This window comes from Tenrec ecaudatus, chromosome 15 (assembly GCF_050624435.1).
Source record: "Tenrec ecaudatus isolate mTenEca1 chromosome 15, mTenEca1.hap1, whole genome shotgun sequence".
Lineage (NCBI taxonomy): Eukaryota > Metazoa > Chordata > Mammalia > Afrosoricida > Tenrecidae > Tenrec > Tenrec ecaudatus.
Genome location: NC_134544.1, coordinates 23,770,881 through 23,788,765, shown reverse-complemented (window position 1 = coordinate 23,788,765; position 17,885 = coordinate 23,770,881). Strand labels below are relative to the sequence as shown.

General features: G+C 40.9%; 1 protein-coding gene across 1 annotated transcript in view; it reads left to right on the top strand.

Moving 5' to 3' along the window:
• Positions 1–2,334: 2,334 nt before the first annotated feature.
• The window catches only part of DCC (DCC netrin 1 receptor), an 824,140-nt gene continuing 808,589 nt past the window's right edge, over positions 2,335–17,885 (top strand). Inside the window, exon 1 of the mRNA XM_075533227.1 lies at positions 2,335–2,689. Coding sequence (XP_075389342.1) covers positions 2,335–2,689 — 355 coding nt within the window. The remainder of the gene's footprint in view (positions 2,690–17,885) is intronic.

The following is a 17,885-nucleotide window of genomic DNA, read 5'->3' as shown; positions in this document are numbered from 1 at the left end:
TTACTTGACAAGGAGGACCAATGCCAGGGTCATCTGTGATCTTTCCTGCTCCCAGGGGAGGCATGGATGCTTACTGTCTTTTTTACCATTGACATTCATGGGAACAACGTTCCTGATGCTTCCTTGGGTCAGTGGTAAGAAGAAAGGACAAGAGGCTCATTTGATGAAATGAGCATGTCAGCAAAGGGTACCATTCACGTGGCACCATTCCAGAGAAAGAGGAAAATCATGAATTTCAATGATAAAGATGAGAGAAACTAGTGTGTGAAGGACCGTGACTGGACCCCTTGGAGGAACAATGAGAAGCTGCTCGGCTTTATCTTCATTGTCAAATGAGTGCTACAGAGCTGTCGATAATTCTGTCCAGGGGGATTATTGTTGCTGTCAGTTACCTTTGCATCAACTTAGACTCATAGCAACCCTATGTGCAACAGAGCAAAACCCTGCCTGGTCAGGTGCCATCCTCCCAATTATCCCTAAGCCTGAGTTGATTGTGGCAGCCACTGGCAGTCTTTCTGTGGAGCGCCTGCCTCTCTTTTCCTGGCTCTCTACTTTACTCAGTATGGTGTCCAGGGGGGCTAGTCAAGGTCAATTTCTTATGAGAATATTTGTGCTGTGCCTTCTAGCTGTTGGTATTTTTAAAAATCATTTTATTGGGGGTTCGTACAACTATGATCACAATCTATACATCCATCCATTGTGTCAAGCACTTTTGTACATTTGTTGCCCTCATCATTCTCAAAACATTTGCTTTCTACTTGAACCCTTGGTATCAGCTTCTCATTTTCCCCCTCCTCCCTGCTCCACCCACAACTGAACCCTTGATAAATTTATAAATTATTATTATTTTGTCATATCTTACACCATCCGATGTCTCCCTTCACCCATTTCTCCACTGCCCGTACCCCAGGGAGGAGTTATATGTAGATCCTTGTGATTGGTTTCCCCTTTCTACCTCACCTTCCCGTCACCCTCCTGGTATCGCCATTCTCACCACTGGTCCCGAAGGGATCATCCGTCCTGGATTCCCTGTGTTTCCAGTTCCTATCTGTACCAGTGTACATCCTCGGGTCTAGCCAGATTTGCAAGGTAGAATTGAGATCATGATAGCGGGGTGGGGGGATGGGGACTGGGGAGGGAGGAAAGCATTCCAGAACTAGTGGAAAATTGTGACATAGAATACTGACAGAGTTTCCTAAAGGAAAAATTAGGCAAAGCAATGAAGCTGGGGTTTGTTTTTCCTAGTCATAGGAAGGCTAAACACAAAGAGAGAGGTGTGTGGGGAAAAAAATCACATGTTTTCTACGTTTCCATGGGGCTCTCTCCTCCTCCGGTTTTCACGAAAATAGAATCAGGAGAAAATGGGATTCAATGGTGGCAACATTTAAGTCAGACTCTAAGAATAATTTATTATGGAAAATAGGATACCACAGGGCAAAATAGCATCTCTAGCCCCAGAGATCATTAAAAAATGGAATTGAACATAATTTGATTTGAACAACTTAGGTCCCCCTGTCTAAGCAAAGACTAGACACATGAGCAACTGAGACTTTGTCAAGGTCTTTGATTCAACAGCCAAGCCTTCTGCCAAACACTACAGTGCCAGCCCAGTATCCTTGATCTCCTTAAATCTGCACCTCCCCCTCAGCACTCCCTAGAGATTTACTCTTCCTCCTCTGGATTTCTTATGTTCACTTTTATTTATGGGAAAACAATCCAACTATAATATTCACTTAGGTTCCCAAGCCCATGAGCAATATTTGTTTGGAAATTAAGACACTTCAGGGATCTGTGATTTTATGTAGTAGCTTTATTGACTTGCTGCTGCAGATGGGATTTCTTACCTATTTGAAAATGCACCTGAGCTTTCTTCTAAATAACTTTGGCCACACTGCACACGTTGATTTTTTTGTTTGTTTATTTTTAATGAGACACTGTGTCTAAGTCGATTTTTAAAAAGAAGAATCAATTTACACATAGTCAGAACAAGGAGCCCTGGTGGTCCCATGGCCAAGCACTCAGTTGCCAAGTGGAAGGTCTACGGTTAGAACCCATTAGAGAAAAGACCTGGTGTCTGCTCCATTAGAGATTCTGCTCCATTAGAGATCCTCCACTCCCCTGAGGGGGTTCCAGTGATCGAATCAGAGCGTACAGGTTGACCCACAGCCAGTTGTTTCCTCACTGGGTCCTCTCAACTGGGCATGTACCTTTTTGTAATGAGATGTCACTCATTTAACTTGCATTTGTTCTTGGACATTTTCCAGAGCCCCTTGCTTGTTTAAGAGCGTTGGTAAAGAACACCGTAAGGAATTGTACCTGGAGCTCAGTTGGAACATGTGGAAACACTTCCTGTGCTTTTCTGTTGCAGGTTTCCAGATTAAAGCTTTCACGTCGCTGCATTTTCTGGCGGAACCTTCTGATGCCGTCACGATGCGGGGAGGCAACGTCCTCCTCAACTGCTCAGCAGAGTCTGACCAAGGCATGCCAGTCATCAAGTGGAAGAAAGACGGCATCCACCTAGCCTTGGGATTAGAGGAAAGGAAGCAGCAACTGCCTAATGGGTCTCTGTTGATACAAAACGTTCTGCACTCCAGACACCACAAGCCAGACGAGGGACTCTACCAGTGTGAGGCCTCCATGGGAGAGACCGGCTCCGTTATTAGCCGGACAGCGAAAGTAGCAGTAGCAGGTAGGTGGATTCTTCCTCTCCCTCCTCTTTCTGCATCTCTCCTTCCCTTTTCTTGGAGGATAAGGAAACTAATGTAAACGATTCATTCAGTTGGTGAGAATAAACAAAGCAAATCAGATACCAATTTATCTGTGTCAACATGACCAAGTCCTCCCTATTGATTACATTCTTGGGGCTTGACAGTCATTCACATGCCCCACTTCTGATTGTCTCACTCTGTTCACAGGCTCGCACTGCCCTTGAGGGGTCCCACCCATCGTTTGGCTACTTTTATCCTCCTAAATACATAGTTTGGAAAAACATCACACTCCAAGGGTTTTTTATTTTGTTTTTTACTAGTTTGGCAATACTATTGTTTGGTCTTTGTAAAGACATCAGGGATGCAATATAGTCACAGTTTTAAAGATCATATCAAGACGATAGTTGCAGAGAGTTTATCAAGTCCCTATGACTCCAAGAATTCTGGAATCCTGGAGTTAAGTCTGAAGTTGCATGTACATTTGTCACTTTTTCATTTTCACCCTTTTGAGAAGGACTTCTATAGAATCTTGGATCACATTGCACGGAAATGGGAGTGGGGGCACCATCCAGTTCTTCCGTACTCATGGCAAGAAAGACAGCTGCTCATAAGATGTTATCAGACACTTAACTATAGGAAAAAGCAGTTCCCTATCCTGTCCCTGGTCCTGACTCTCTTCAGTTGCTCCCAGAGAATGGAGAGCCACGATCAGATATTGAATGGCTGCTTACCAGCTTCTAAGATCCCAGGCACGACACCGTGAGCAAAACAGAGTGGAAGGACAAACACATTATTAGGACGAATAACTGGGGTGCTCATGAACCCATGACCTGCAAACTCTGAACCAAGGAAATTATTCATGTAAAGGTTTTGGTTGTACATAAACAGTCTCAGAAGACCGCCAACCCCTGTCCCCTTCCCCGCCCTACACACACACACACACACACACACACACAATTTTTATCCTTTGTTCTAAGTACAGCTATCATATTACTTTTGACAACTGCCATTTTCACTATTTCTTTTCATCAGTTGCACCACTGGGCATACAAGCTTATACCTAATTAATGCTGATTTTCCTTTTCATTAACTATTCTGTCCTAGCAGCCTCTCACCCTGTATCACCACTAATAAACTTTAGATTCTATTCATTAAGGAGCTCTTGTGGTATAATTGGTTATGTGTTTTGGACTACTGACCACAAATTCAGCAGTTCAAATCCACTAGCTGTTCCACAAGAGAAAGATGGAGGCTCTCTTGGCCTGTAAGGATTCATATCCTCAGAAAGCCCGAGGGAACACTTCTCCTCGGCCATGTGGGATCTCTTGGAGTCAGAATTGACTTGATGGCAGTGGGTCTTCTCTCTACCATTGCATTTGCTTGTCTTTTTGTAAATATGGTCCATTTGAGATGAATCTGTTTCATTGAGAGCAGTGTATTTAATCTTCATTTATAGTGTATCATTCTGTGGGCTACGTAATGCTCTCCTTTATGCATACACTATTTTTTTTTAGTTATTCTGCTGATGGACATTTCATGTTGTTTTCTACCTTTTGGCAACTGTGAAGAGTGATGCAATGAACACTGGTGTACAAATCTCTGAGTCTCTGCTTTCAGTTCTTTTTACTATAAATCTAGGAGTCGACTTGCTGAGCCCAATGGTAATTTCTATTTTTAGTTTTAGGAGAAACCATCACCTTGCTTTGTATTCCTAGTAGCAAGGGCGATGGTTTTAATTCCCCTAAATCTTTGCCAACACGTGTCACTTTCTGTTTGTTTCATTTTGTTTTTAAGTTTCGGGATCCTCATGAGAATGGAGTGGTATCTCATTTGGTTTATATTTGCATATCTCTGTTGGCTAAAATGCTAGGCATTTTTCCATGTGTTCGGTAGCCCTTTGAATCAGACCTCACAAAGTTGCCCTTTGTAATCTTCTAGAATTGCATGTTGTATCTTGAAACTTTATGATCTTAGTCCATCTTGAGTTTCTTTTGGTGTATGATGAGATGCATGGGACCTGTTTGATTATGTGAGTATAGAAATTTAACTTTCCCAATAACATTTACTGGCAAAATTCTCCTTTCTCCATCGAATGGACTTAGAACCTGTGTACAATATCAGTTGCCTGGAAATGTGTGGGTTTAGTTCTGGACACTTAATTCTATTCCATTGGGTATGTGTTTATTGTCATCCTAATACCAGGTTGTTTTGATTACTGTAGTTTTAGAAAATGTTTTGAAAGCAGGAAGTGTGAGGCCCCTAATATATTCTTATCTTACATGTTGCTTTAAGTACGCAGTGCTGCTTGCCATTCCATATAAAGTTGAGAATACATTTTACTATTTCTCTAATGAAGGCTGCTAGAATTTTTATTGGGATTGCCTCGAATCTGTACATTGATTAGGATGAAATGATATTTTAACAATACTTTCTTCCACTCCAATATTCCATCTGTTTATTCACTTTTCTTTAATCTTGCAGCATTATTTTATAATTTTCATTCAGTAAGTCCTTCATGTCTCTGATAAGACTTTTTGTGGGGTCAAATATTTGCCTTTACTGGGTATATTTCTTTTTAGATATTTTATTTTCTTAGATGCTTTTGTAAATGTAATTGTTTACTTCCATTTCACATTTGTTCGTTTCTGGTGTCCACAAAATCAGTTGATTTTTGTTTGTTGGCCTTTTTTGTAACATGCAACTTCACTAATTTGTTTTTAATTAGTTGTAGTTTTTTGTCTGTGTGTGACAATTTGGGAGATTATACAACAGATCATATATCTCGGAATAAGGATAATTTTCTTTCGTTTCCACTCTGGATACATTTTACTAATTATTCTTACCTTGTTGCCCAGGCAGGACTCTCCAGGGTGGGTGTCAAGACCTTAACATCAGAAGGTGGTGACTTTTGTCTGGCATCCCTATAAAGATTTGGCACACATAGACATGAAGTCAGTCCTCAAATCCACATGCATGCCATTCTTTTGATTTTTTTTCTCAGTAGAAGTGGTTTTATACATTTATTTAAACCAGATCGTGCAGAGTAATAACTTCCTGGTGGCTAGAATCCTCATCTAGCAGTAAAGTGATTAATCACACTGACCTGGTTTGGGGGAGCCCTTGGGGACTTTGTGAGTTAGGTATTAAACTGCTAACTGCAATGTGGATGGTTCAAACACATCAGCTGCTTAACAGCCCCAGTGACGTGATTTGCTCTTGGAAGATTTATAGTTTGCAAAACCTTGCATAGGTTCTCAGTGTGTTGAAACAATATGATGGCAGTGGGTTTGAGTATTTGGACCTGTTTTTGGTACTGGAAAATAAGTGTCCAAAATGAAAAATTTAAAAATCTTCAGTCCCAAGAAAACTGGGATGCTGGTCCGTTTCTAGCTCAGCGTATCTGTGCGTGTTTACAATGGCCACTTAGAGTGAGAATGCCAAAAACACCATCTACTCTGGAGACAAGTAAAATGAAATCTCGATCATGGAAGGCTGCGGTGATCAACCACCTGGGTCCTTTGAGTGATGGGTGTCTAAGATTTGATTGATGAGCATAAAGTGTAGAGAGAACTGAAAGTCAATGTTAATTATGATGGATTATAAAGAACACGTGCTGAGGATTAGGAAAAAGCTGTTTTCCCAGAATGCCCGAGTGGAAAGGGTGCAATTTGATTTTCCTCTCCTTTGAGAATCTCAGACTCTTGAATCCCACCGGTCAGTCCTGCAAAATACCCGGGTGGCCATGCAGACTTGAAGGAAGTGGGCTGGCAATTTTAACACTCTGTTCCAAGAGGCAGATGCATATGCGCTATGCCACGATAAGCTGCCTCCGGTGTCCTGAAATCTAGATTCACATTGGTGTGCTCTTCGCTTCAATAGAGGAGATGAAGAGTGATTCCTTCCCCCTGCGATATTAAAATCAGGTGCCTTTGATGTTAGTATTCTGGACAAGGATAGGCTCACAGATTCAGTCACTGAGTTACAATCTAATATTAGACAGTATCATTTCCAGCTAATAAGACCCTTCACAACATTTTAAATGCTTACCAGGCTGTTTGGTAACACTGCGGACATCAGTGTTATGTCTGCTGGGATTAAGATTGCCAAATGACTGGAAAGCACAAGAGGCATACATCTTCCTCATCGTAAATACCGTAGATAGACCTGACTCAATCTCATTTTTAAAGCATTAGCAGTCAATAGACCAGTCACCACTTGAACGTGACAATCACTCGCGCTGGGTGGGGGCAGTTGGGGCAGGTCTGAGGTGTGGCACTATTTAATTCCTGGCACAGCATCCGCATAAAAAAGGAATGTGGCGAATGGAGTCTGTCTTTCATCAGTCAGCACAATTGATGAAATGATCTTGCTATGCACCATTCATTCCATTTTCTAGAAATTGCTAGGTGACTTTTAAACCCTGCCCACATACATTTGATTGGAGAGGACAGCATGAGAAGAGATAAACGAGGGTTTACTGTCCCATTAAACATCTTCTTCAAAGTAGTCACAGTTTGACCAGGCTACTCCCTATGAGTCTGGCCGGTCATTTTGAATTGGATCAGTAAACTTAGCCTGGGATCTTCCATCTCCAGTTGATATGAACTTGGCCAGTACCATCTAGGGATTCTACACACACAGACACACACACACACACACACAGTAGCTGTAATCTAAAACATTGCTATATAGCTTTCCCTTTCTTATCTATTTCTCCTTTCTAACATCAGAGCAGCTGAAACACAAAGGCAGACCTAGACCTCATGAACCTGTAACATTTTCCTACCTCTCTCTCCTCTGCATCTAGGAAAGTGTCTACTATATTTTGGAGTTGTTCGATATTTATTTGTGAGCTGTGGGGCTTTTGCCACACATGAGGGATAGTCAGTCATATGTCATGTTAGTATTCTTCATCACTGCCACCTCTCTTCTTCCTTCATCTTTTTATGGACTATGACCACGTTAGTTGAATTTATTGGTATGCATGCCTATTTAAATATCCTCTTGATGGATGAGTTGAAACAGGCTGCCCTAAGTCTGCAATAAACCCAACCCAAGCCCCACACCCATTGCTACTGAATGGGGTCCAACTCCCAGCAACCCAAGAACAGAATGGAACTGGCCACAAGGTTTCCAAAGCTGTAGATCGAAACAGACATGGGAGGACACACCTTTCTGCTACAGAATGGCTGGTGAGTTTGAACAGCTAACCTTTTGGTTAGTGCTTAAACAGTGTGCTCCTCCAAACCCAAACTCACTGCCACTGAATCTACTCTGATTCATAGTGGCCCCATAGGGCTGAATAGAAATTCCCCTTTGAGTTTTCGAGTCTATAAATCTTCATAGAAGATTGGGAGTGGATGGTGGTTTCAAACCGCTGACCTTGTAGTGACAAGTCCAGTGTTGAACCCACTGGGCCACCATGGATCCCAACACACTCCTAGGAAACTTTAAAGTAAACTTCACCTACCAACTACTGAAATCGGTAGTTTGGAATTAGAAGATGTGCTTTCACTATTTAAGTGCCAAAAGTATCAAAGGAGGGGTGCCCAGTTCCTCATCCCTGGCAGCAATAGCCTACAGAGAAGAAGATATCATGGTTACAATTAGTATTCGATTAGCAGATCGCAATGTTTAGAATTCCCATATGGTGATGCAAAACAAATGGGGGCTGGGAGATAAATACACGTTACAAATCGTGCCCATAGTTACAGTTCCCTTTGGCTGGATATCTACCCTGGAAATCAACAAACACAAATAGTGCTGAGGCTTCAGAAAGGTGGATCCACACACCTAGTCATAGACTATACCTCAGACTAGCTACTAGGAACATAGCTAAGGACTACATATAAGAATCCTCTGAATAGCTTCACCTTCATTTATTTATATTTTATCAATGAATTATTCTAATATAGAGACTAAAGGAAATCATCATTTCAAAAAGAAAATTGATTTTATGTATCTGTTTAATCCCTTGAGAAGGAAAAAATATCTTTATGGGACAATATTAAGATTTGGATATTTTCTTCTAATATAAGGAAATCTTGTGATCACAGCTATGGATTAAAAATGATACATAATAAATCACTCCTGGAAAACAGGGTGTATATAATATTTAAAAACCCCAAGGTTATAAATAGCCCTTCTAGGACCAATACTTCACTTATCTTTTATTTTTCAAAGGCCTTTTTAAAAAATTCACACCAAGTTTGCTTTTTCTTTATCGTTTTCTTTTTCTGTTTCATGAAAATCAAAGAAATAAAAGGCCAACTAAATTGCATTTACTTGAGTTGTTATTTCATTCCGGGGCTTCTTTTTTCCTTCCCTACTACAATAGATGCTTCAAGATGCAAATTGTTGCACTCTGCTTTTAAATAATACAGGCATTATAATTAAAATTCCCCTGTGCATAAAAAATAATTAGTTACTTGATGAGTTGTTTCAGTGAATTCCCTTCCAGAATGCTTCCATTTAAATGAGTTATGAAATAATTAGTGAGAGCAGACTATGGAGAGAGAAGCTGGAATCGCCTCTGCAGAATGGGGCATTTTGTGAAATGATAACCTGACCTTTACGTTCTTACTTAAAAGAAAGTAGAAACAGGAGATTCCCTTAAGAGAAAGGCAAATAAACTACATTGCCTCAGGCCACTCAAATGTTATATAAAGGAAACAGCAAAAAATAATGCTCCTATGCGTTCTTTCTACAGGAATAAATCTAAGACTCTTGCCTAGAAGGTCAAGCTCATCCGGTGAAGCAGTTTGAAAAATGTATCCTAGACCCTTGGATATTCTCAAAATCCTATTTGGAGAAGGTTGAGTTATGGAGCACAGCCTTCATTGTCAACCAACTAGAATTGTGTTTATTTTCAAATGATGAGCAGGGAAAGGGGAATGTTCTGCCTCCCTTGTTCTTAATTGTCTTCATCATCGGCATTTAGCTAAATGCTCCTACAGTTTTCTTGTTAAAGAAAGGAGAGAAAGGAAATAAATGTGGTGTTACAAATAACTAACACACGTGGGATGGTGCTATATTTTCTTTTACTTTTATTACCAAAGAAAACGGGTGACCCCCACTCTTGTCTCAGTGCCTACTCATCCCCAGCTTCTATCCCCCTTACATGAGTTAAATCATTGCATTTTAAAAATGTACTTCCTCTCTAAGTCAATTAACTGTGCCATAAAAATTAAAGTAGAAATATATTCCTGAAAAATGTGCAGAGTGGAAAGACATCTACATTATAAAAGTTACAATAGAGAACCTGACAGGGCTTTCTATAGTAGAAACATCAACAAAATAACTTTAAAAAAATTCTCCCCAACCTTTTATTTCCTTTTCTTTGTTATAAATTCTAATACATGTCACAATGGGAAAAGCTAATTATTCATTCTAGGTTTAATCAGTAGCTTAAAAGCATTTTTCCTTTATTCAATCTTTAAGCTTACCACACTGTTATTTTTGCTGCTACTGTAATGAAAATGAAGGGGTAATAGCTAAAATAACTTTCTGATAGTGACCAAAATCTATTTTTAATTCTAGAAGACACATTTGAGAAATGAAAGCTTTTTAATATTTTTTATAAATACCAAACTGAAAATACTTAAATCATAATTGGTGGATGGATGAATTAGCATAATTGTATATCTCTGACTAATTTGTGAATTGGAATTAAATTATAAATTAGTTTTGCTTTTATACATCCATCTATGGTAGTTACTTTTTCCTGCTATGCTTTTTACAATAAACATACAATGTACTAAATTTTAATATTATATACAGGCACTTGGATCATTATATTTATAGTATCTTAAAACGTTTCTACAATTTAGGAGACGTAAAACCGTAGGAAACTGTCAAATTGAAATAGGCTATGAAGTGGAAATCATGGAAAATCCAACGCGCATGCGTACACACACACGGTATGACCTAAATAATTTTATATTCCAATTTTTGATCCACATAGGGTAGAAAGAGTGGTCTAATTTAGGATTTGCTGCTTCCATAATTGTTAAATAGGTAATGATTCAGTAGACACGTGTGGAGAGGTGCAAGTTAAAATACATAAATAATAGTTGATCCCTTGGTGACCAGGTAGCCCTTGGAACCTGTAAAGGACTCACTTATTCTTAATGTAGCAAATAACTTGTGAAGGACGTGAACCATTGGTTTGGTTGCAAGATAATCCATCTCTCAGAATCCCACTTGTGGGGGCCAGAGGGCTTTTGCATTGAAATATTTTGAAAGACATTGGAATACCTGTCATCCTAGTTTTCTAGTGCTCTTGTATCACAAAGGCAAGAGAGCTACAAAAAGGTTGTGGGATCCTTCAATTATCTCTCCTTTCTATTTTTCCACCAACTTTCTTGAAGCCCCTAAGACTACAAATGGGTGACTTTATAGAGCACACATTTGTATTCTTACATTTCTAGAGCCTAAAATGGTGACTCTTACTGAGTCCTTGTCCTACAGACAACCTTCACATGGTATTTGTCTGTATGTATTGTACTCTGTTTATTTTAATAGATAACTCAGACTTGATTAGATTTAAGTCCACTGGAGTGACCTCATTAGCATAACAAGAGAGAAGCCTCTTTTCCAAGCAGACTCACATCCACAGTAAGTGAAGCCTGAGTCCAACATGCATTTGGGGACACAGTTCAGATGAGGACATCTGTTTGTTGTCACCGTTGTTTCATGTGTGGGTGCATGTGTGAGGCAGAGGAAAAGGACGAAGGGGGCAGGGAGAGAGAGAGAGTCTGTTTTCCAGCTTCTGTACAGCTTTTCCCATTATGATCTTAAACAATTGGATGTACAGTGTTATAAATATTTATACTGTAACCAGCTTCACCTCGAGATTTTAGGCTCAAACACAGAAAACTCTATACCAGCACACAGACACAGAGTCACATACCTTTCTCACGTAGATGGCTTCCCTGTCTGTGAACATGCTATCAATCTATTGATGAATGCCACAGTCATAAAATATACTGTTTGATTTATAGCCCGGTGCTATTCTTGTTCTACCTTGCATATTTATGAATTCTCTTTACCAAAACAACAACAAGTAACACAACAAAGTGGGTGGAAAAATCAATTTTATTGTAACCCTGAGGCTTTACCAACATTAAAATAGTCTGCTCATCAGTTTCATTGGATGAAATTTTACCTGGAGCATTTCAACAACTGGAAGCCTATTTAAGAAAGTATGTTAAAGATTAATAAACTCTATATAGCTTCAACATTAAATTTCAGTACTGGTTGATTTTATTTGATTGGAGTTTGTGACCCCTCTTATAAGGCAATTCATCTCCAAAGGCCAGATTATGACATTGGAGAAAAAATAAAAAAGGTGTTTCTCTAGCCTACATACTGATTCCAGGGGCATCTTTGTGTCCCCCTGGAGCACCCATATACTAGGCTTGTGCTGAGGACTTATTGCTAAGCATGTTTCCAAGTGGGTTCCAGCCTATGAGACTCAAGCTTTGGATGGTGTAGTTACAGGAATATCAATGGTTCTCTTTGCTCTCCCCCACCACCTCCATGTACTCTGCATATATCTGTGAATAATTTGTTTCCATTGAAATTTAATTTTCATATTGTCACTTTCACCACTTGATAGTTACAAATCTTGATTTTGATATAGTCACAAAGGTGTGCACCCATGACGGCCACACAACTCCAAGATATTTTTATTTACACTTCTAAAGAAGCAAGGACTAGCTAGCAGCCATTCTCCATTCCTCACCCTTCATTCCCCACTCTTTGCTCCCCATCCCTAGGAAGCCACTCATTCACATTCCACTTCTCTTACTTGTTTATCTCTGATTAGCCTACAAATCCACCTACTTTTCACTTTTCCACATGGTGAGGCTCCAAAGACAGGTCAGCATGCAAATATCAGCATTAGGTAAAAATGGAAGATGGCCACCTGAGATCACAAAATAGAGGAGAGCTACATCCCTACATAGCTGCCAACGATCATCAGTGCCAAAGACAAGCTGGACTGTCTAGAGAAACAAAACCATATATGTATAGGAAATAATTTTATATTAAGAAATAATTTCATATCTTGAACATATCCCAGCCAAATCCAGTTCAAGTCTATGGATCCCATGCTGGTCAGATCCCTCGGACTCACACAGTTGCAGGTCAATAAAGCAGAAAGCTGAAGCAAGATGCAGTGAGTTCATAGGCATGAAAGTACAGAGCCTCATGCATCCAAGGATGGTGGGAAGATGGCTGGGGGACAACAGCTTTGAGGTTGGCGCCCAGGACCAGTGGCCTACATGGGCTTACCTCTGGAGGCAGAGAGAGAATCCCAGCTATCAGGGAGGGTGAACAGGCAGCGAGGGAGAAGTCCCCTTATGAAAAGGGCACAATAAAAATTAGGCATCCTTGGGCTGTGATCTGATTGACAGGTTGACTCTACCCCTGTACTTTCACATAAGGGCAAGTTAACATGAAATCTAAATGCCACATTACCTAACTGCCAAACCACTAAGCATCATGGCCTAGACTATTTCACACATAGACTTCACAGTCCCAGCCAGTGCTAGTTTCCCTTAGCACTTTGGCATTCTGGAAAAACACACATCTCTAAATGACAACGGAGTACATATTTAATTATTATTGTTAATGCCCAATGATGATGGGATAGTCAATAAATGAATAGTGGACATATCATTCTTTAGCTTTTCCAATTTGTGATGTTATAAATGCCTTTCTATATTTGTTTTTAGCACTCAGTCATATAACTCGTAATTCCTGAATATTGTTTCATGATTTACAATTTGCTTATTGATTTGTTCATATATGTGTGAGTATGTTTTACTTTCCTTAGTAATATTTTACAGATCTTCTTGCATTTAATGGATATTCTTTCGGTCAAACTCAATTTCACAAAGTCAGCTTATACTCATCGTGACCTTATAGGACAGAGTAGAGCTGACCCATAGAGTTTCCACGGTTGTCAGCTTTAAGGCAGCAGAAATGTAATTGCTGAATCAAAGGATGTGAGTGTTTTAAACGATTCAATTGAATTTTGTTAGCTTGAACCTAAGCATCAGAAGCCAGGATTGGTTTCACTGTCATTGTCTGAGCCAGGAGATCTGGCTTCTTAATTATAGATTTCACTGAAGTTTCACTTATTCTAATAAGAATAATGATGAATTGGCTCAGTGAATAAACACACACAAGCATTTGCCCCACTTAAAGAAAACATTATAGGGATCATCTTATAGACAGCAACTTCAGGGAATGCATCTCTTCTGTGTTTCGGGGCTCTCCGGCACTGGCATGTGACTTTGTGCCTCTAGAAAGTGTCTGTTTCAACCAAAGGAAGCATGTAGTAGATGTTACTCTATGGTGTGATTTGAAGTGAAGTTACCCTTAGGTCAAAACTAGACTTTCCAAGATGCGATGTGTCTTTAGGCTGCCCTTTGGATACTTCTCAGTGATAACGGAGCTTTGTAACCCTGGCCCAAGCAGAGCAGAGGCCCAGGGGCCTTGTAGCTGAGGCTGAGATTGAGGACAAAGGAGAGAGATGTGCCTGTGGGCATGGCCAAGAACAAGTACGGTGCCTTAAAGAACAGTGTAGCCAGAGAAGGTAGATTGAGGCCCCCATGGTGTTTCCTCTCTCATTGCACCTATATTTAGTGAACTCCATCACTTAGGAGAGAGAGGGATTTCTAAAAGATGTCATGTGTGTTGCCCATGACTTTCCTACATTATTCCATATCTCACTTCATCTTCCATATGTCAAATGTCTGCCATTGTTGTTTTCAACAACTCCACTCAAGGATCCATCTTCAGGAGGTTTTAACTAGTTCCAGGTTCTCGAAGCTAGGAGAGGACCGATGCTCAGTGTGTTCCGTGTAATCTCTGTTTGTCCCTGTCACAGCATGGAGCACTCTATGTGTATCCTTAAGGAAGGACTCCCACAGCAGGCGCACACGCACACACACATCACATACAGAATTCCTCAAACCGTGCCCTCATGAAGGCGCACTCATGTTTCAGCTGTCTTGGTTACCCTAGACCAGTGGTTCTCAACCTTCCTCATGCTGCGACCCTTTAACACAGTTCCTCATGTTGTAGTGACCACCCCCAAAGCAGAACATTATTTTTGTTGTTCCTTCATCACTATAATTTTGCACTGTTATGAATCCGGTGACCTCTGTGAAAGGGTCGTTCAACCCCCCCCCCCAAGGGGGCATGACCCACAGGTTGAGAACCGCTGCCCTAGACTGACATGCTCTCTAGAACGGAGGCAGGGTGTGGATGTTGGGAACCTGGTGGCAGTCATATAGAGAAGACTTTAGATCCTACTCTAGTCAATCGCTAGATGTGCAACCTTGTCACATTTATTAAAATGCTCTGGGCCTAGGTTTTCCTTTATAAAATGGGACAGTGAGAGAGTGTTGACTTTATAAGATATTTAGAAAAAAAAAACATGACATAATGCACATACCAAATGACTGATTGATGCTTTATGCAAACTTGAGAGTATACATTTCCCCTAACTGTCCACAGGGACTCCATGAGAAAGGCTTTCCTGTAGGACATGTCTCTGCCTTCCCTCTCTGCTCTGGGTTTTGGCCTGATGGCCCAACCCTGCCCTTCCCCCATCAGATGGATGTTGTTGAAGCCTTCCCCTCTTCCTGACTGAGAACACCAACACCTGCAGGTCAGTACCTCTGCCGGAATTCAGTAGGATGAATCAAACAGGGACTGCACTGAAGATGGCACGGATGCCATTTGGGATCTTGAGTTTGTTGATGTTGAAGATCCACACAATAAACTGTCCACCCAAGGCCCAAGTGTCGGCCAATGGAGATCCCCTCATAGAGGCGTTTAGGAGAGGAGATGGGTTAATTAGGGTACGAGGTAGTACCGATGAAGAACACAGCTTTCCCCCAGATCCTGGATGCTTCCTCCCCACAACTACCATGATCCGAATTCTACCTTGCAGGGCTGGATAGGGCAGAGGCTGTACACTGGTACATATGAGGGCTGGAGGTACAGGGAATCCAGGGTGGATGATACCTTCAGGACCAAGGGTGTGAGGGACGATGCTGGGAGAGTGGAGGGTGAGTGAGTTGGAAAGGGGGGAACTGATTACAAGGATCCACATGTGACCTCTTCCCTGGGAGAGGGACAACAGAGAAGGGGGGAAGGGAGACTCCGGATAGGGCAAGATATGACAAAATAACGAGGTATAAATTACCAAGGGCACATGAGGGAGGGGGGAAAGGGGAGGGAGGGGGAAAAAAAAGAGGACCTGATGCAAGGGGCTTAAGTGGAGAGCAAATGCCTTGAGAATGATTGGGGCAGGGAATGTATGGATGTGCTTTATACAATTGATGTATGTATATGTATGGATGGTGATAAGAGTTGTATGAGTCCCTAATAAAATGTAAAAAAAGAAAAGAGGAGAAAAAAATGATTAGGGCAAAGACTGTACAGATGTGCTTTATACAATTGATGTATGTATATGTATGAACTGTGATAAGAATTGTATGAGCCCCTAATAAATTGTTAAAATTAAAAAAAAATAAAATAAAAAAATAAATTGTCCACCAATCCGCCAGCTTCTGCAGGTCTGGTTTCCAGACATTGTTTGCATTCCTCAGCCTCACTGTCCTTTTCCTAATGGCTCCTCCCCCATTGAGGGTTTACCTTTGCTCATCCATGTGATGGAAACAGAACATCCTGGAATCCTCCAGTCAGAGATCAAGTCTCTCGTGCCTGGAAGAGCAGCCTCTGCTCCAGACGACCTTCTTGAAACTCTTCCTCTTCCTTAGAGGCAGGAGTACCAGCAGACAATTGGCCGGTTCCTCCAGCTGGCCTTTAATAGATCATGAAAATAAATGGTTATTAGAAGGTAAATTATCACTGCAATTAAAAAAATTCATAGGAACGATGTTAGGATTAATTGCTACATCTTCATGTAAGTCTTGATTATTAATATTAGATTTAGAAAGCGATTCCTCATTTGCTGCTCACAGCTGTTTTCAGAAATGCAAGCAGACATCCTACTTTGCCAGAGGGTCTAAATTTGTTTCCTCCAATACGGAGCTAGCTTTTTGTTTTCAGTCTTGTTTTCCCCCCAGAGTTGTGGAAATATCTTCACTACGGGTGTTTCTGTTTTACAGAAGGCCTTTTGAAAGGCTCTTCCTAGGAAATATTTTAACGATGAGCATTATTTATGTTGTTTCTGTAGTTATGTAAATGATTCCAGGCCTTTCTCCAACAGCACTCTTACAACTTAACATGCCTTCAGAAAATGTGAATATGTTTATAAGATCAGGCTGCCCCAGTAACCATTTTCGTGCTTTGGAAAGAAAATGTAAGCACAGCGCCGGGCTGGGTGTATTAGGCATGGAGACAGTAACAAGGGTGTTTATAAATGAAACAGCACTACAAATGGCCCCACAGTTTGGAGGAGCAAAGCAATTGGGTGAAGGGAAAGATGTTAAATGTTTTAATTTTCTTCTATGCCAGTAAAATCTTGTAAAACAAGGTGACATATTATATTTCCTATACTACAGTGGCTCCAGGAGCTTGTCAGCATTTCCATTATCAACTCTGCTCTCAGAGCTCTGTAACTCCGCTTTAAGAATTCACTCGGGCCTGACATTTGGAGTGTAAAGGCTTACCTGGGGAACATGTGTTCCGTGTGTTTTAAAAATTATGACTTTATCCATTTCCTAGTTTAAAATGAGTAACCTTTTCATACTTTCTTGCTTGGCTGGTGTGCCTCAGAAATCAGAGGCAGCAGCAGGCTTCCACCATGGTAGGTTGCCGATGGGGGAGATATCGACAGAGGTGGTCGACACAGTTCATGTTTGTTGACATTCATTACTGCGACTCGGGGTCCCACTCACCATTCAGCTCATCGTATCGTGGACTCAGAGCCGCACCCTCCATGTTTTAGAATATGCTGTATTCATCCAAGGAGTATCCTATCTACACTCAATCCACGGATAGGCCCCTGATTGGACGATTCTTCATCTTCAGTCTTTCTATTTCCACATTTGTAGTTGCTTGTCAATGGTGTGCAATCTCCTCAAGCTTACCAGTCATTCTCAGCTGGCTGATGGGTTGCTAAGTCTTCTCTGGGATTTCTTTCTCATTTGTCCTAATGAGCACACAGGAGTTGTCCAGACAGTAGGATGT